This window comes from Phalaenopsis equestris, unplaced genomic scaffold, assembly GCF_001263595.1.
Source record: "Phalaenopsis equestris unplaced genomic scaffold, ASM126359v1 Scaffold000123, whole genome shotgun sequence".
Lineage (NCBI taxonomy): Eukaryota > Viridiplantae > Streptophyta > Magnoliopsida > Asparagales > Orchidaceae > Phalaenopsis > Phalaenopsis equestris.
This window is the reverse complement of record NW_018164565.1, coordinates 2,214,057-2,234,568: the sequence shown is the minus strand read 5'-3', so window position 1 is coordinate 2,234,568 and position 20,512 is coordinate 2,214,057. Positions and strand designations below refer to the sequence as shown.

At 39.7% G+C, this 20,512-nt stretch overlaps 1 protein-coding gene and 1 pseudogene across 8 annotated transcripts in view; both read right to left on the bottom strand.

Annotated features, from left to right (window-relative positions):
* The window catches only part of LOC110021144 (pyruvate kinase isozyme G, chloroplastic), a 22,977-nt gene extending 3,575 nt beyond the window's left edge, over window positions 1-19,402 (bottom strand). For 3 of the 8 annotated variants that reach the window (XM_020719502.1, XM_020719507.1, XM_020719510.1), the window contains exons 1-3: window positions 18,957-19,402; window positions 18,549-18,821; window positions 4,567-4,732 (exon numbers count right to left, since the gene is read on the bottom strand). In XM_020719502.1, the coding sequence (XP_020575161.1) occupies window positions 4,567-4,732; window positions 18,549-18,821; window positions 18,957-19,184 (667 nt within the window). In that variant the 5' untranslated portion in view covers window positions 19,185-19,402. The remainder of the gene's footprint in view (window positions 1-4,566; window positions 4,733-18,548; window positions 18,822-18,956) is intronic. The other 5 variants (XM_020719505.1, XM_020719504.1, XM_020719506.1 and 2 more) reach the window with 5 other exon arrangements.
* Window positions 2,532-3,607, bottom strand: LOC110021145 (annotated as a pseudogene).
* Window positions 19,403-20,512: the final 1,110 nt, after the last annotated feature.

Below are 20,512 nucleotides of genomic sequence, written 5' to 3'. Positions count from 1 at the left end.
ACTTAGCATATATATATATATAACTTATAAATGTCATGATGATATGTAAATTATATTAAGTGCCTGAGTTGCACTATAATAACGATAAACAAGGAGGCCTTAAAACGGGTTGAAATCCTCCCATATACAATGATCATTACTGCAAAATCAAAATTACATCTTCCTCCAAACTAAAGATGCCATTGTGCTTGAATGGATCTGAGAACTTGTTTTAGGAAGTGAAAGGGAACAAGGCTCGAGAAAGAAGAGGAGAAAGAGGGAGAAGATAAAGAGGAGAGAGCAAGAGAAACAGTAACTTCAATATTCACATGAGCTCAAAATATATGATGCTATTTATAGCTATGAGATGAGAGTGGATTGTGAGGTCGTTGGAGCAGAATTGGTTGTAACTTCTTTATCTTGATTTCCTGCATGTGTGACAGCAGTCGTTCTGAACTCCTTTGGTTATTTCTATTAACTCTTATCTTGATTTCTTGAGTTTGGCGTTTATATTGTTTCGGTTATTACAAACGTCATCAAAATTTTCAATAAAAATGAAAATAAAAAGAATGGGATATTCCTTTGGTAGTACATGATAAAAAACAAAAATCATCATATTAAATATTTATCACCGCCATATTATTAAAAAGAGCATATTCATTTCAATAAAAAAGTGAACACCAAGTACCCCTTATTTGCTTTTATAAACCTGCCACCATGCTTAGAAAGAGACTCTTTTTTCTTCCCATCGCTAAAACTAAAGCTCTTAATTACAGTCAGCATTTGCATAATTGCTTGAATTTTAGTTGACTTAAAATCAAAATCATATTGTTTCAACATGAAGATAGCTCCTTTGAATGAATATAGAAGTTGAAATTGACTTGATTCTAATGGAGATGTGTGGGTGCAGGTGCGTGTATACACATGCATATAGAGAGAGAGAGAGAGAGAGAGAATCAATTAGAATTAAGATAATATTTTAAAAACTAATAGGCCCAACTAAAATTTAGTTTGAAAGTCAACTATGAACCCATCATTTCAACTATACTCCAAAATCTTCTATTACAAGTTGAGGCCAAGCTCGCATGCACTCTAACGCAACATCACCCCTAACCAACATAACTCCAAAGAAATCCTTCCTTAGGCAGCAGATTTTTTTAATTACTCGAGCAAGATGGAGAAAGAATGATAGCTAATATTTAGATTTCAAAGATGAAGATCAAGCAAAACAAATCTCCTACCAAGACACACAAGCAAATATTCTGAAATGTAATATATGCCCTTTTATTAAGGGGAAACAATTTTTTTTTTTTTTTTTTTTTTTTTTTTTGTCTTTACAGCATGTGTAAGTTTTGAGAATTTGGTAGAATACTTTATTGACAAAAGGGGATATAAACACAGCTTGCATGAATCCTAAAATATGAATTCATAACACATATATCTCACTAAGATTACAATTAATCAATTTCTAATAACTACCCGAAGATAAAAAAGAATAGATAAAATAGGAAAAACCAAACACCTATATCTCCAAAATTACAATTAATCAATTCCTAATAACTACCCGGAGATAAAAGGAAATGCATAAAAAAGAAAATAACAGGAAAGTAAATAAATCAATACCAAAGGAAATAAATCAAAACTAATAACTTCTAACACTTCCCCTCAATTTGAAACATAAATGTCAATCATGATCAACTTGGATTTGAAATCATCAAACAACAGACGAGAAAGATATTTTGTGAGGTAGAACTTGAAGTCTTTATCCCCAAGAACATTTAGAGATACTTCTAGTTGATTGCGGTCGTCTTTGACTGTAGTTTCTAAAAATAAGCGGAATGCTGCTACTGATAATGTTTCAGAGAAGTTTGCAGGAAGGTAGACAACCTACAGTGAAAACTACAGAGTAAGTACAAGGAAAAAACTTCGGAGGACGGTCTGCTGCAGGAAAAAGCACTGGAGGGTCTGCTTGAGAAAAAAGCTCCGGAGGAGGGCCTGCTGCAGAAAAAATATCTGAAGGAGAAACTGCTGAAAAAAAAAAAAACTCTAGAGGAGGGCTAGCTGCAGAAAAAATCTAGAGGGCCTATTGCAGGAAAAAACTCTAAAGAAAAGCCTCATGTAGTAAAAAACTATGTCAACAAAGTAGAACAGAGGCAGGCCTTATCAATGTCATTTTTCTTGAGAGATAATAATAATAATAAATACATAAATCATCCTCCTTGAATGAAAATTCTTGACAGACATGAGAGATCGATGAGTCAGAGGAGAACTGACTAGAACCAAATAACTTTTTCCAACTAACTTTCATTAGAGTACGGCGAGCCAGGAATGGTCTGAGTAGGGCCGATTGAATTATTGTGGATTCTGAAGCCGTCGTGATACCTTTACCGGTGGAAAATTTAGTCGGATATTTATTTATCCGGTTCTCATGAAGTTTGTGGTATTTAGGTCCTCTGATCTGCGAAGGGATCCAGGTAGATGCTAAACCTCCGGTGGAATCAAGAACCGTATCAAACGAAAGCTCGGAGGTGGAGGATCAGTCATGGCTCCAACGGAGCCAAAGGAGAGGATCAGACGTTGAGGTATGAAAGGATTCGATTCCTACATCTTGCAAGGAGGGACAGGGATTCGACGAGCTGTCTGAATATCGTTTAGTATAATAATAACCCACATCGCATTGATGGCGCAAAAACTTGTCTTCAAAGAGACCGACAAGGTAAGTCTCCATAGCCTCCTAAAGTGCAGCAACAGCAGAAATTTGGAATCAGAGATTGGTATTGAAATCCTGCTCATTTTTGCGAACCAGACGTTGGAAGGGAAGCTTACGGATGAAAAGAGTCGTGCACTTCTGGGACATCCTGATCTCCCTCACCGCAACTGTTCTGGAACAAAAACGATGGGGTTTTATCACGCCACTGGTCGTAGGATCCGACTTCCTAGCCACCTTGGTTGCCATTTGTTTCCTTGGCGACATTGGCGTCGGTGGACTTGCAAGCGGTTTGCTTTGTCCTTGCCATCAAAGTGATTTGAGCTTATTTTTGGTTTCTACAGAAAGACATGAATCGGCTGTTGCTTGCTGCCGTTGTGCCTCCGTTGAAAGGCTGGTTGGATAGGCTGCAAGTAGCGATGCTACGGCCCTAAAAGAAATGGGATAGGAGGGCCTATAGGAAAACTAGAAAGGAGATACAACTGTCTGCAGTAGAATATTTGGTTATTGCCAAGGTCAAGGAGAAGGGTTGTCGAGCAAAAAGAATGCCCACCGAAGGGTCGTTAGGAGTTCTCGAGACAAGGAGAAGACGTGCAGTGGGAAGACTATCTACTGCAAGAAAGAGCTGAGGGATGGCCTTCAGAGAGGGTTTCAGTTGTTGTAGAATTCCTACAGTAGGAAAATCTCTTTCGGAAGGAAGAAATCCTGGCGGCAGCTAATTGCAGAGAAAGATTGCAGTGCATAGAAACTGTTGTCAAAAACTACAATGACAACTTCGACTGCTAAAGGACTGCAAGGAGTTCCAACGGCTAAGGATCTGTAGGTAGAGAATTTTGACAGCTAGTTCTTGCAGGAAGGAGTTCCGACGACTAGGACCTACAGGGAGAGGAGTTACTGTGGCTATGGATCTGCAGGGAGAGAGTTCCGGCCGCTAGTTCTTGCAAAAAGGAGTTCCAGCGGACAGGACCTATAGGGAGAGACGTTCGGCGGCTAGGACCTGTAGGGAAAAAGATTGCGAGCCGCAGGGAATAAGATGATTTTGGCAGCAAGTGATCTTCTTCTCCTCCATCGGAGACTCTGGGGTCTGTTTCAAGGCTCTGATATCATATAGGTTTTCAGAATTTTGTTGAATACTTTATTGATATGAAATGAGAAATAAATACAGCTTACATGAATCCTAAAATTGAGAAAATATAACACATACATCTCCAAGATTATAATTAATCAATTTTTAATAACTAATCGGAGAGGAAAAAAAAGACATAAAATAGGAAAAACATAACACATATATCTCCAAGATTACAATTAATCAATTCTTAATAACTACTCCAAGATAAAAGCAAATACATAAAATAGAAAATAACAGGAAAGAAAATAAATCAATTCCTAATAACTTCTAACAACATGTTAAAGCAACAAGTAAGGGAGTCCCAAAAACCTCATTGTCAAGGCATCATCAACATGACAACCAAGTTTCAAAAAAAAAAGCACTAGATTTTTCTTCTCAAGGCATTTCCTCAAAAGAGATTCTAAAAAAGAAGGAAAAATCCTTCTTCTCAAAGGTAAAAGAATAAAAAAAAACCTGTATTTCCATGAAAGAGAAATAATAGAATTTCGAAAAGCTAAAAAATAATGGGAGAGGCTGAAATAGTGGAAGTCGCAATCTATACCAAGAACCCGCGTTTGAATTTTCCATTGAATTTGTTTAGCTTTGCAAGAATGTTGCTTGATAGCAATTAGTTTTCAATGATTCATTAGTAAAAACACTAGCAATGAATACAAATATTCTATCTAGTAAGCAATTTGATAATTCAAATAATAACAACAATTCGACTCAAAATAATAACAATTTTAATTCAACAAATAAGAATATTACTTACCATCAACCAATATAATATCTCCAACATCCACATCATTTATGAAGTTATCATAGTTCACACTAACAGTATTCTCAGTGTTAACTCCTCTTTTGATGGTGAAATTGAACTCCTGACCTTCCACAAGTAAAATGGGTTGAGGGACATCTCCACTTCTAACTTCGGGTCCCTATATTAAATATTATTAGTTTCAAACATTAGTTGTGTGGCATTTTTTCATCAAATTTGTAACTAGCATATGTGTGTGATTAAAATACACTAGACTAAATCAAATCATCCTGGATAAGACACGTGTCAAGTGATCGACCACTGCAGGTGTGAAAATCCGTCGAATTCGTGGGAACCGAATGAATCAACCGAGAGAACCAATAAAGTCCAACCAAGAGGAAAGACAAATGGTTTGCAACGCCGATCGTCTCACCAACTTAGGAGTGGGGAATATGAAGAGTTGCTAAGTAATGGCTCGATTATACCTATGGCCATCTCAAGAACGACTACTGAAAACCGATCGAGGACAAAAAACAATGAGGGGCATTATCAACATTTCACAATATGACCCTGATTTTCTATTAATATAGGAACAGTAAAATGTAAAGAGACCTTTTGGGAAAAACTTAGAGATACATTACTAATTTTATATTCTTAAATCTCTTCTTTTTCTCTCTTTTTACATTCTAATCATTGAGTGTGATTCACTAACAAATTTGAGTTAATACCCTAAAAATGTGCTAAGTGTGGAATCATGTCGCAAACAAGTAGACGTGTGACTCAAGGAGAACCCTAGCCTTAGGAAGCCTCTGATAACATAAATTGCACCTGTGAGTTTGAAACTTAGCATATCAACAACTCAGAGCAAATGATGGAGGCAATCAAAAGTGCACTTGACCCAAGAAAGGTACAACTGCCATGACCAACGACATCCCATCATCCACAAAGAGTAGCCGCCCAGAACGTCGTAAGGATCCCTCCTACCCTAGAACTGAGCAAGACAGACACTACTCTAATAGTGCGGGTTCCACACCACTCAACCATCACAGGCATGAGCACATAGAAGCATCGTGACCCGCACAACCTTAGAACATCTCCAAACAAATCTCCAAAGCTGAACCCTTAACGCTTCAAAATCCAGGCATTCAAATCCTACTGAGGACAGTCGGGCTCGACCAATCATATTGTTTTTTTTCAAATCAACAGTATGCCAACTAAGGGCCGGCGACGCACTCAAATGTCGCATGTTCTTCACAACGCTCAGAGAGTTGGCCCTCCCTCACAACCTCTGTGCCTAGATCGTCGTCTTCTTGAAAAAATATACTACGATAGATAAGCTTCAAGAGTCCCATATTATCATTCCGACAAAAGTTTTGCTTCGTTGCTTGTTCGCCAGAGAGAAAAACAAGAGACACCATGAGAGTGATCAAAGAAGGGAAATTATGGGGAAGAAAAGAAGAGGCTCGCCTTCAGTTCAAATTGACTCTTTTGGGGCGATTCCGGGAAGCACTTCACTTATGGGCATGGGTACCAATCGGACAATTGTAATCGTCCAGTCACCCGACATGGCTTCACCTGCAGTCCTCGCAAAGGCCCACAGTACGGTGGGGGGTCAAGCCTTACCAGTACCCGCCAATCCCCCGCCGTTCATGCGACTTTATCCTCAGGAGTTAACAGTGTACGAGGCGATTAGAACCATTGGTACATTTTTGCTTTTGGTCGAAATGGCTTTTAATTGTTATTTGCTGACAACTCTATCATTCTCTTAAGTATGGCAGATGACGAGACTCGACCAGGTTTAGACGGAGTTCTCATGGTGTCGGTCGAGGTTGGAAACAATTAGCCTATCAAAGAAGGTGGCATAGTCAGCCGCTCCGAGGATCACTCATTTCCGATTGAAACACAGAAAGGGGAGGTGTGATCGATCCAAGCGAATAGTGAGGAGTTTGCGTGTTGTCTGGCCGAGATTGAGAGCTCATTCTCTTATGATGTCGGTTTTCAATGAAGCTCAGAGGTTAGTACTATGTCGGCCCATGTGGCGTATCTAAAATAGGAGATTTCGACGATAAAGCAGAAGATTTCTATTGTTCAATAAGAGCTCACGAGTTTGCAAGAGTTGTCTCAGATCTCCTAAGCCCAGATTGAGTCTGATAGGTTCAACCAGCTCAGTTACGGTAGTAAATTTTTGTTCTGGATGCTGGTTTGATCGAGGCATGTCTCAACTGAGGCAACATCAAAATCGTGCATAAGCTTCTTCTCCGGGTGAGTCGGAGATATGTAATGATTTCCTGTAAAAAAAAATTCAAGTGAAATGATGTTTTCTCAATTTTCGTATTAATCTTTTCCATTTGAATTTTTTTAGGCGATCACTTCGAGTGTTGCCTCGCAACAGTTGGGATTAACCCTGACTATAAAAAGGGGTTTAATGGTTGTGAAGATACTTCTTTTCCTTTGTAACTCCTTTTTAAGCTCTTGTTTCCTCCTCCGGTCGAGATATGGCTCCTTGTCACCAAGAAGCAGCCCATCACATCCCTCGTCGCCATTCTTCTCGCGAGTTTTTTAATGACCCCACTTTCTGTCTCATCTAAGATGTCCTAAGCCAAAGTATAAGAGTGTCAGTCGAGCCGAGCCACCTTCATGACTTGCCATCCGCATCAGGCTCACCGCCCCACAAGAAAGGGCGAATATCTTGAAGGAGAACAAGTTGGTGGTTTAACAGGACCAACGTCGACTCGACCTCTGGTTCCCATTGTGTGGAGTTATGTCATTTTCAGCTATTATGGGGTCATCCTAAAGGTGCAAACGAGTTGAGTCGAGCTTGAGCTAACCTCAACTTGAGCTTAATTAATTTTATCGAGTTCGAGCTCGAGCATAAGTTTACAAGTTCGAGCCGGTTTATTTATTATAAAAGAGAGAGAAAAATATTAATTTAAGGTAGTGTTATAATAAAATGAGCAATTATGAGGGAAATAATAAGAAATTACTAAATATAAAATAAAAAATATTATTTTTTAAACATTTTTAACACTTTAAAGACAAAGCTATCAAATTTAATATATTTTGAGTGTATTTTATATTGATATTTTTAAAAGAGCTGGCTCACGAGCTGAGTCAAGCCAGGGCTAGCTTGAGCTTGGCTTGTTAGCTCATCAAGCTCAGTTCAGGCCAAGCGGAAAAAGGACGATGAGGCTTTGGCCGTAAAAGAGCGAAGGAACAGCCAGTTGAGGGCCTTTCAGGTAATAATCTCACATTTTCAATCTCCCATTCAACCATCATTCTTTAAAAGGGGGCAGAAGAGCTAATCATTATTGAGCAACTGACTTATCGAAAAGAAATGATGCTTGTACATGATACTCCAAATGATGGTAAATCAGCTGGCGATGATGGATCTGGTCGAAGCGAGGTTACAGCCAACGCAAAGCTTCCTAAGGAACTTCCCCCTTTTGAAAAATGATGCATGTACGTGTTGCAGATCCATATGATGGTGAATCAGCTGGCGATGATGGCTCTAGTAGAAGCGGGGTCGCGACTGACGCAAAGCTTCCTGAGGACGTGTCGGGTGGCCCTTCGGAATTGGCATCACCAAATGTCCATCTCGATCAGGGTTTTTTATCTTTAGAACAGAAGAGCACTACCATTTGGGCTTCTCCAGAGGTATCGCTAGGGGGTTAAGATATGATGAGCTAAGAGGAGAGGATCCATCTGAAAAGAGGAGTGTAGTCGCTTGGGCCCCTTCTATAATGGTATTGCAAGTGGGGTCGAAAGAGGACAAAGCGTGGGAGTAGGATCCATCTGAGCAGACTAATTGGGAGAATGAGTGTTGTTGTAAAGGAAAAGCCTTTGTTGAGGACCCTTCCTGAAAATGCAACCTTCGACCTTCCCTGAGATGTCTCAATTAAAGTGGATCCCCTTATAAGGATGGCGAGAGAAGGCGATGACTCGCGCTGAACTCAAAAAGGATTGGAACCCTCGGGATTTGGTTGTCGCTCAATACGCTTCTACTCTGGATCTCATCAATGTGTCTCCGTAGGTGTCTGAGAGCTTCTCGAGATTCAATCCTAACTAATAGTCGTTGGAGGCGGCTCGCTTACATGCGTTGGCCTGCAAGCTTCAAGTACTCTGGTAAGCTCCTTCCACCGCGAGTGTCTGATCCGTAAGAATTTGAAGAGGAGGATGAGGAAGTTGTAAGCGGATTTAGAATCAACTGTTGATCAAATTCCTACTATAAAAATGGTTGAGGAGCTCATACCAGAATATCACAAGATGATTTGTGCAAGAATCCATTATGACCTCGTTCATATGGAGAAGGGTCACTTAATCCCCTCAGAATGGACGAATATGCAGAAGTTCCCCAAACTAATGAAAGATTCTGAATCAAGGGGGACGATGATGTCTGGAGTGAGGATGAGGGAAATGATAATCGGTCATCTAATGTGTGATCACTTCGTACTATTTTCTTTTCCTTCTTGACAAAGCAACAAAAAATGTGTAACACACTTTATTAATGAAATGAGTTTTTTGGTGTACTTTTATGTACATTTTGTTGAGTTTTTTGTCTATTTTGAATGACTGAATGTTGATGTGTCCCTTGGTCGGTTAGTTGCATCGTGTGATGCTAATTTGAAAGCCCAACCCAAGTCTTACCCTGATCGTGCCTTTCTCCTGGCCATTCTCGATTCGTTCATCATCTTTGACGAGTCACGTCTTATGCTAGACTTGTTGTTCGGATCCAATCACTGCCTTCACAGAGAAACCCGTCAAGACTCACAGCAGAGGTGATTCACACACTTTTTCATTGTACAAAAGAGAAATCTAACCATCGAGACTTGAATTATGTTTCGATTGCACATGGTAGAGGGTTATGGTGGTGCCTGGGAATTGTCATGCAAATAGATAGTTAATAAACGAAAAGCAACTAAGATCAATGTTTTACCATGATTCACTTGAAAAGTTGTTGTCAGCCGAACCAAAGAATAAAGGAACCAAAACGATCCACTTCCTGGCTACACGATGAATCCATTTGTGAATTAATTTCCCCGAGTGTCTTCTAGGGAGGCGCGGTAGTTAGTAGAGACTTAGTGTGAAAAGAGACGCACCACCTAGCTATTAGCTTCTCCTTTGAATTAGTGTGTTCTCGATCCCGACGAGCGAGTGTTTCGAGCTCTTCCCTTCGACTGTCAAATGAGTGTATGAGAATGAGTAATTTGTTAGGCGAGTGAGTGAGTAGATGGGCGTGCATAATTTGTAAAGGCAACAGACTGGTTCTTTGCACCCATAGTGACAAACTGAGTGGAAGTATCTTTATTCAACGACATATTTTAGCTTTCCTGCTTTCATTTTATGCTTCCGTCGGTTACTTTCGATCGAATTCTCTCAAGGCAGTTGGTCAATTACCCCAAGTCATTTCGGTCAATGCGTAACGAGCATGCATCCTTAGCTTCATCATTGTGAGACATACGAGGTATATTTTTTTAAAAAATGTTGCTTATATGTCTAAATGATTAAATAGAATGTTTTGCTAGAAAAAAAAGATTACATTACATAATCTATTAAGATATAGAAAACTTTTAGGCCGTCTCCACTCCAATTGCGAGGTAGATCCTTTCTGGTGTGTGTTCACAATTTGTAAGTCCCTTGTGCGACCTATTTGCTGACAGTGAATGACCAAGTTCATTTCTATCGAGCTTTTCTACAACTTAACCTCGCAGGGCTGGATCAATTTTTTTAGTACGAGGACTCTTTCCAAGTCTTTTTTTGAATGTACTTGTTGTAATATTTGGTGGTCCTTCGTCTGGGAGATGATTGTTTGCTATTCTTTGATTGCATCAAGCGCGAGCTCTAGTCTCTACTTATTGACATTTAACTACTCTCCTAGGTTCTGTTGATATTAGTGAAGATTCGGTCCATTGCAACAATTAGGAAGTAATTAATATTTGCTTAATTTGCTTTCCCAGTATTCTTCTTGCGCCATTTTCTCTCTCCGCGGAACCGTGGAACAGCAGGAAGGTTTCGCGTGGGATGCTCTCCACGTTGATCGTTTTAAGCATTTCCTTAAATGGATTTTCTGATTATTATAAAAGCTAAGCCAACTCTCTTAAGCCACTAACCCAAGATCCTCTCTCCTGCAGCTTAAATGGATTTTCTGCTGATTATTATAAAAGCTAAGCCAACTCTCTTAAGCCACTAACCCAAGATCCTCTCTCCTGCAGCTGAAGAAAAAGGAGCGGGGGATCACGAAAGGCTGCTTCCCTTTATTTTTCTCTTTCCTTAGGCTTTCTGGTAGGGAAACAAAACTTTATCTTTTTCTTTTTAATTTATCTTCTCACGTGAGCTGGGTAGAGAGAGGAAGAGAGGGAGGAAGAGGAGAGAGAGAGGAAGTGAGAGAGGAGAGGAGAGAGAAAAAAAATAGAGAGTTTTTATTGTAAACGTCGAGGCGTTCGACGGTGTAATTCCTAAAAGCTAATAAAATCTTCTGTAGTTCTGTGGACGTAGGCAATTTGTCACGTAAATTTGTGTTTCCGCTGTGTTTTTTTTATTTGCGAATTTTTCTCGATCCAATTTTTCGTTTTATTGTCGTCGTTTTTCACAACAACTAGTATCAAAGCCGTTGTTTTGGATCTAAGGAAGAACGATGGGCGGAGATGAACTGATGACATCAGGGATCGAGAAGTTCAATGACACGAATTTTGGTTATTGGATAATGCAGATAGAGGATTGCCCTTATGGGAGGAAACTTCATCTGTCGTTTCTGGAAAACAAGCCAGAAAAGATAGACGAGGCGGAATGGAATTTGTTAGATCGATAAGTTCAGAGGGTTATTCGATTAACCCTGTCGAGATCAGTTGCCCACAACGTCACCAAGAAGATGACTACTGCAGATCTTATAGAGACTTTATCAGGTAAGTATGAAAAGTCATCGGCGAATAACAAGATGCACCTGATAAAAAAAATTATTCAACTTAAAGATGACGGAATGTGTGTTTGTTGCCCTACACTTAAATGATTTCAATACTATCACAAATCAATTATCTTCTGTTGAAATTGATTTTGATGATGAGATGCGTTCACTGATATTGTTGGCTTCATTGTCAAACAGCTGGGAAGCCGTGAGGATGACACTTAACACTTCTGTAAGTAAATCTAACTAAAATATGATGATATTCGTGATTTGATTTTGGCTGAGGAAGTGCGCAGGAAAGATTCTGGCCAAACAACGGGTTCGAGTTCGGCACTGAATGTTGATTCCAGAGAGAGATCACAGGACAGGAACTCAAATAGAAAAAGATCAAAATCAAAATTTGGTCAGCAGACAACTTGTTGGAATTGTGACAATGTTGACCACATAAAAAGGAACTGCAAAAATCTCAACAATAAAGAGAATCATAGCGCTAAAGTTGTAACTGAAGAAAATGTGTTATTGCTAGTAGTTCACAGTTTGTTGATGACTAGATACTGGATTTAAGGGCTTCCTTCCATACATCTTCCCACCGGGAGTTGCTGCGAAATTATGTTGCGAGCGACTTTGGGAAGGTACATCTGGTTGATGGAAAAACTCTAGACGTGGTGAGGATGAAAGATATTGATATTGCACTCCCTAATAAGAGCAAATGGACTTTGCAAAAGGTTAGACACGTTCCTGAGTTGAAGAAAAACCTCATCTCTATTGGGCAGCTCAATGAGGGTGGTCATTCGGTAGTGTTCTCAGATAGTACCTAGAAGGTTACCAAATGAGCATTATAATTGGCTCGGGGTAAGAAAACTGACACACTATATATGACTACTGGTTTACTCAACACTGTAGATAATACAATTGCAGAGAGCACGAGAGATCTGTGAGATTGCAGACTTGGTTACATGAGTCAGCGCTATAAAGAAATATTACAAGATGAGAATTCGAGCTAGTGGGAGCTTGCCAAGAAGGAGGACACAGCTTCCTTGTCAGGGAATAAGACTTAGGAACTGACAGAACCTTCACCAAGGAAGAAGGCATTGCACAACAAGTGGGTGTACCGGGTGAAGACTGCGCTTAATAACAGTACGAGGTACAATGATAGATTTGTTGAAAAAGGCTTTCTGCTGAGACAGGGTATTGTCTGTGTAGTGGGAGTTGTAAAAAGATTCATGAGTAACCCATGAAAGAGCTTAAAGGTACAAGGTTGCGTTTGTGCTGATATGTCAACTAAGGGTGCTACTTTTGAGAAACAGAAGGTGTGTGCAACTTCAGATGGTCTTCTAGCGTGAAGACAATGAGCTTTAAGTTGCAGGGGTGGGAGATATCATGTTTGAGGAAAGTGGACGGAGCAGTCAATCAGTGATGCAGTCAGTGTCTCAGTCTCTAAGTGAGAGAATTGTTGAGATTAGTGGAGATACGGTCCACTGCAACAATTAAGAAGTAATTAATATTTGCTTAATTTGCTTTCCCAATATTCTTCCCGCGTCATCTTCTCTCTCCGCAGAACCACAGGAAGATTTCGCGTGGGATGCTCTCCGCGTTGATTGTTTAAAGCATTTTCTTAAATGGATTTTCTGATTATTATAAAAGCTAAGCCAACTCTCTTAAGCCACTAAACTCAAGATCCTCTCTCCTGTTGCTGAAGAAAAAGGAGCGGGGGACCACGAAAGGCTGTTTCTCTTTGTTTTTTTTTTGTTTGCGAATTTTTTTCGATCTGATTTTTCGTTTTAGTCTTTTTTCACAACAGGTTCCCTTCGTCAATTATTGATACCGCAACTATTCTTTAGCTGTGAAGATTATATTCCATGGGAAGTATTGCTTCAATTATGTGTGATAGCATGAAAGGGATTTAATCGATCGTCGTCAATGGTGTTGTCTGGATTGCCCAAAGGACATACAGGAGGAGATCGACTGAACTGCCCTTTGCCACTTCGACCTTTTATCTGAGTAGGTTGAGTATGATTTTATAAGCGACTTCTCTTTATCCATTAGTTTGCTGGTGATGGATAGCAACAAACGTAAGGTAGATTCCTTGATTCTGGCAAAAAATTTTCACTTCTTGATTAGAGAATTGTGCCTCGTTATTGCTAATGATAGCGAGGGGTAGGTTGTATATGCAAATGAGATCCATTTGAATGAAATTTTAGATGAAAACAGTAGTTATTCGAGCAAGTAACTTGGTTTTGATCCACTTACAGAAGTAATCAACTGCCCCTAGCATGTATTTCTAATACCCCTTAGAAGAGAGAAAAGGTCTGAGAAAATCAAACCCAACCCCTGACATGAAACGGCCATGGAATGATTATGGGTTGTAAATGGTGAGACGATTGGTGTTGCATCGTTGCATTTTTTTGGCACTACTCAAATTTTCTGGAGAATTCTTCTACATCTCTTAAGAGGTCAATCAGAAGCATGATTGTCGTTGTATCCTGTGGGCCAATGTTTTTATTTGAGAATGGCTCCTGCATTTGCGGGAGTGTGTTTCCCTATGGAACCCTTTGACTTTGCTCTCACGCACACACCTCGGATAAAAAGAAATGGTTGACCTCCAAAATTACTTAACATCCATTATAAGATATTGGGTGGCTTTGAATTTAAAATGGTTTGTGCTGGTAACATCCTTGGAGATATCTCTTGCCCTGAGAAAGTAAATGAAGGGTAGGCCCAACTTTTTGCCCTTTCAATCTCTGCTTCCATTATCTCGGCATCTTTGATCGTCGGGCGTAAGAGCTTATGGGGAGTTCTCCCCCCTAGGAGACTGCATTGGATAGGAGATCCACTATCTAGTTGTCCTTGGAGATATGTTCAATTCTGAAGCGTTTGAATTTCTCTATTTCAACTTTCATTTTTGTGAGATACATCATCAGCATTTCTTCCCTACCCTCAATTCAGCCCTTTATATGTCCGACCACGAGTTAAACTCAAATTTTACCAGGAGATGTCGGGCGCCCATCTCGTAGACGAAACACAACCCAGCTCGTATTCAGCCTGGTTATTGACAGCGTTGAATTCTACTTCCATTGAGTGGTATATGTGATCACCACCTGGACTAGTGAGTGTGAGTCTGAGTGACGCTTGGCTTTGGCTGGACGCTACCTCAATATGAAGGATCAAGGTAGGATCAGGAGTGATCTCACCGGTGCGGTCATTGAGTTTGGTGAAGTCAGTCAGGAAGGCTGTCATGGCATGAGCCTTCATTGTTCTTGGGATGTAGATCAAATTCGCTGAGCTCCATAACCCATGTTAGGAGCAAGTTGTTCGGGCTTAACTAGGACTGCCTTGAGGGGTTTGTCGGATGATATAGTAGACCAGGAATTACTTTCCTTGTTCTTCTCAAATCAGGACAAAGCTTATCACTTTAGGTTTGACTCCCAAGTAGAACAAGTGTTCTTCATTTGACTTTAGACTCTGAAGAAGGAGAGAGAGGTTAGGCAATCCTTCAACTATTAAAAGGCTGACTCGCATCGTTCGACCATATGAAGCATTTGGCCCGTCTGAGGGTTTTGAAGGCAGCACACTTGTTGTCGAGCTATCATGTGAATCGGTTGAGCCCAACAATTCGGTCGGATAACCTTTGTAATTCCTTAACATTGAGGGGGAATTGCGTCCGAAATAAGGCTTGAATCTTCTCGAAACTGGCCTTTATCCCTTCGAGCATTAAAAGATGCCCTAAGTACTTTTCATCTTCACGTCTAACGTGCATTTCAGGGGTTAAATTTCATATTGTATTTTTTTAGAGTTTTGAAAGTTTCTTCTGGGTCTTTTATGTGTTGTTCGAGTATTTTATTTTCGATCAACACATCATCCACGTACAAATCAATGTTTCTTCCTCTCAGTTTGAGAAAAATTACATTCATGAGGCGTTGGCAAGTCGCTCTTGTATTTTTTAGTTTGAAGAGCATTACATCATAAGCAATAAGCCTCTTCTCTCATTATGAAAATTGTCTTTTCTGCATTAGTCGTATGTATCTTTATTCAGTAGTATGACCCGAAAAGATGTCAACAAAACTCATAACCGAGTGTCTAATAGTATAGTCCACAAGCGCGTCGATTTTCTATAAGGAGTAGCTATCATTCGAGTAAGTTGCATCCAAGTCAGTGAAATTAAAGCACATTTTTCACTTGTTCGATTTTTGGACCATGACATGTTGGCGACCCAGTATGGGTATTGGATTTCTCACACATAGCTGACCTGCCGCAACTTTTAAACCTCTTCATGTATTGGATTCGCCAAAGTGATCATAGTCTTACCTCATCTTCTGCTTTATTGGTCGGGCGGATAGATGGATGTTCAATCAGTGACATGTGGCATCGATTGACACTCCCGACATCTCTGCGACTGACCAGGCGATTATGTTTGTGTCTGTGCAGTAGGCCAACTAACTTGTCTCTGTCCAACATCGAAATTCAAACTTAGCAGGAAACTTTTACCCATTTCTTAATCCGTAGAGGAGATCTCTTCGATGATCTCATTGGTCTAAAGTTTGTTTCCTCTTTGGGTATCAAGTTTGAGGATCTCCCGGTGCATGATGTTAACTACACACAGGTAGCACGTGGGTGATTGCTTCAAATCTCTCCGTATGGTGACCACATTCCTCTCAACTGGAAACTTTACTACTACTTGATATATCAATACGACCGTCCAAAAAGTGTTAAGTAAAGGCCGACCAAAAATATCATAATATGTTGTTGGCAAGTCGATTATAATGAAGTCTGTTGTAGTCCAGAACTGCTTACCATCCTCCCATTAGGTAATTGGCAAGGCAAGGGTTTCAAGTGCTTCCTTTAGCCCGAGAAACTGTAGAGCGGTCCAGAGGGGGGTGAGAGATGAGTGGAGCCTATACTCATTTTTTCAAAGACTGGTTTGAAAATAATATTTACGGAGCTCCTAGTGTCAATGAGTATACTCCTAATATGGAAATTGGCAATGAGGATGTTGACAACTATGGCATCATAGTAAGGATTTCCTTTGGCTCACAAGTCTTCCTTGTTGAAGTAGATCAGTGGATATTGTAAGGCGTGTCGCGGGTGAAAAGCTATCGAGCAAACTTTAATCTTATTCTTTTTGAGCTGACTCAGTGGGCAGCCTCACTGTCTCCTCCAAAAATGACAAGAACGACACTCGTGATGTGGACATGCTGAACCCAAGCGGGTGTGTTAAAAGTTCCTTCAACAGACACCTTCCACTGTCCTTGGGTCATTGCCTCGAGTGTAATGAATTATTTGAGCTTTTCGGCTTTGATCAATTGATCAACCCTTTGATCATGTTATGGAAGTGTCAGCATTCTTCTAATTCGTGTTTGTGATCTTTGTGGTATGCATAGTATTTCTTTGGGTCCCAATAATAGCTTGCTGTTTTCATATGTTATTTTTTTTAAAGAAATTTTTGTTCTTGATGGTCAACACTTCCTATGTCATCGAAACACTCAATGAAGTAGTCGAGAAAGTTCGTGGCATGAGAGTGGAAGCCTTCTTTTGTTGCATCAATTCATCCATTGCACGGGATAGTGCGATTGATTTTCGCCGTAATCTCCTTTACCTCTCGGCAGCCCTCCAGGGACGATCGTGATTCATCAAACTGAGCTTTGGCGGGCGGATGAGGATTACACCTTGGCCCCCAACCTTCTTTGTGAGAGCTTCTCTTCAGAGGTATCGATCAGGCACCCATGTCTTAGTGGAAGAGTAATTATACACTTTTGTAGAAAAGTGGTTGTTGGCAAATTCTAACATCTCAGCCAACATCTTAAGTCGTTGTAGGCCTAGTGTGTAGCGGAACAAACATTCCCTAAGTCCTTGTGCAAGGGCGATGTGTGCACAATGGGTTTGAGGTCCCGAACTTTCAGCATTTTCCGCTGAAAAAGAGTTATGAAGGGGCATAAGGGTTTTCCCTACCCTTGGCACGAGAAGGGCCTATGAGTTTCTCTGGGACTTTTGAGCGCTAGCAAACTACATTATAAACATTTTTTTAAAGCCAACAGTAAAGATGATTGCTCCTAATGCTATGTTATTGAACCAATGAAGGGTCGACTCTTGGAGCGATGTGAGGAACAGGTGACATTTGAGTGTGTCACTGGTCCTTAGTAGGCATACTGCCAATTCGAAAGACGCAATATGATTGATCGGGTTTGATTGTCCCTGATAGGGTTTGAATGCTCTAATTTTGAAGCTTTTGAGGGGTTCAGCTTTGGAGATTTCTTTGGAGAAGGTGTTCTCAGGTTGTGCGAGTGGTGGTGCTTTCGTGAGCTCATGTCTGCGATGGTTGAGTGGTACAAAACCCGTGCTATCGGGGTAGTGTGTCATAATCTGAAAGAGGGATCCTTACAACGTTCAAAGCGGATACCCTTTGCAGATGATGGGATGTCATTAGTCGTGGCAGTTGTACCCTTTCTGAGGCAGGTGAGCTTCAGATTGTCTCTATGATTTTCTCTTTGAGTTCGTTGATCTCCTGAGTCATAACTCACAAGTGATGTTCATGTTTTCAGCGGCTTCTCGAGGTTAGGGATCTTCTCCTCCTTTTCTTGTTTGTGACGTGATTTCACACTAACCGCACCTTTTAGGGTGTTAAACCCAGATTTGTTCGTGAATCAAATCCAAAGAATAGAGCGTAAAGGAAAAGATAGAGATGAGACTTAAGAATACAATATTAGTAATGTATCTCTAAGTTTCTCCCAAAAGGTCCCTTTACATTTTATTGTTGCTATATTAGTAGGAAATTGGGCAAATTTTGTGAAATACCGATAATACCCCTGAAGTTTTATGTTGTCAATCAGTCATTGTTAAATGTCCTCGAGATAGTCATAGATATAACTGATTTGTTGCTTAACAAATCTCCATATTCGCCGCTACTAAGTTGGCAAGACAATTGCTCTTGCAAACCATTTATCTTACCTCTCAGCGGACATTTTTGGTTCGATCATTTAATTCATTCAATCCCCACCAATTTGACAGATCCTCGTGCTCGCCGGAGTCGATCCCTTGACACGTGTCTTCGATTTGATCCATTGTATTTAATCACAAATTAATAAAACCACATACACAGCATTACCTTGGTGTCTAACATGATTGCAATGACATTATCCTCAGACCTAGCATTATACTCTCTAACCAAATCAATACTTTTCTGATGTGATTTATGATCTCCATGTGACATATTAAGCCGGGCAACATTCATCCCTTCTTGAGCAAGCTTCCATATCATTTCACGAGAGCTTGTAGAAGGCCCTATTGTGCACACAATCTTTGTTTTTCTTCGAAATTTCGTAGACACCTCCATGTTGCTTTCCTCTTGCTCACCTGGCTGCAAACAATGAGATGCATTCTTCTCCCCAAATTAACGTTAAAATGATGAAATCAGTCAAAAAAAAGAATGAGGAATATGCGATGATTTCACAAATTCCCAAACCAATATTCAAACTTCCCAAAATCAACACAGAAAAAACGTTGGAGAGCTCACCACACTCACCGGCCCATTGACAGAAGCCAATCCAGCCAGCTCGCTTTTCTCCATCGTCCCCTCCGATCTCACCACCATGCCTGCCCGGAATGATGACGACGAACGAGACCACCCTCCAGTCACGGGGAGCGACCGACTTACATGTCGGGAGGAAGCCAAACCAGCGTGGTCCCTTCCCGCCGGCGGCTTTCCCCACAGAATGCTACCAATCTCCGCTGAAGTTGCCATTAATCGATTAGAAAAAACTCCCTGAACATAAGATGAAAGATGGGCAGAGCTAAAAGGAAGAGATTTTATAGAGAAGATTGATGGTTTTAATGGTGCGGGTACTTAGCTGAGCGGTTTCTGTGGGCAGGCGAATAGAAGGACGCAGAACTTGTGGACGGAGGGAGGAGGGGGGAGAGTGCGAGAGATCGAAGCCAGTGGAGCCTTGCGGCTATTTGTTTGGCTGGCATATATAAATAGAAAGAAATTGGTGTTGGCTATTTATTGGAATTTTATTTTTCCTTAAACTCTATGAGAAAATTAGATAATTGAAGTGGTGGCAAAGCTAAGAAAAAAAAATAATTTTTAAAAAAACTATAATTATAATTATAATTATTTAATTTTTTCATAAATGACAACTTTTTTTTTATAGTGACTATACTTTAAACATATTTGATTGTAAAAAGTAGTTTTACATTAGAAAGATTTTTAGAAACTAATGATCAATAAATTCCCCAAATATAGTTGTGATAGTGGTCTAAAATGAGAGAAAATATTATGTATGGTGATCACAAGTTCAGATGACGTCCGTCATGTGATTCATGACAGCGTGATCGCATCTAGATCTTCGTCCAGACGTGCAATCAGTCACGTGTAATAATTTTTCTTGGAACGCACATCGGCAAACAAAATGTTATCCCAAAAAATATTTTTTCTAGTTTTACTACATCTAGAGCTAAAAGTATTTTATGAAAATGTTTTAACAAATGATGGATTTTGGAGGAGTGGGGTCGACAAGACGAGGAAACAAAAGTGCTCTTGGATCGAGATCATAGAAAAAAAAAAAGAGTCCCACAACAAGAAATTGAAAGCCTAAGAGACATGAAAACCTAACAAAGTTTAACCTTTGACATTGCTACTTTGATTACCATTTATTAATTATTAAATTTTGAAAAGAAAAATATTTTAAATAGGGAATTTTAAGTAAAAGAAAGAAATGTAGTTTCTTTCTTAAACCAAAAATAAATAAAGATTAAAAATTCATTTAAACACTTTATCATTTATATCATTTCATATATATGTTTTTTTTCTATTTTCGTTTGAATTTTAATACAATAATATGGAAGTCTATTCATAAGTTTTTTAAAATATTTTTTAAAATTATTTATATTAAAATTCTCAAATACTCCATCGGATAGTATGTATTGATTGTCTTAATCATGGCTAAATTTTTAGACATTCAAGTATACTTATGACATTTGAATTAAATGATCTTAAATTAGTTGAATTCCTCTCATTGACATGCTCTTCTTAATTACATACACACGAGTCAAAATTTTTTGGTCACTTAA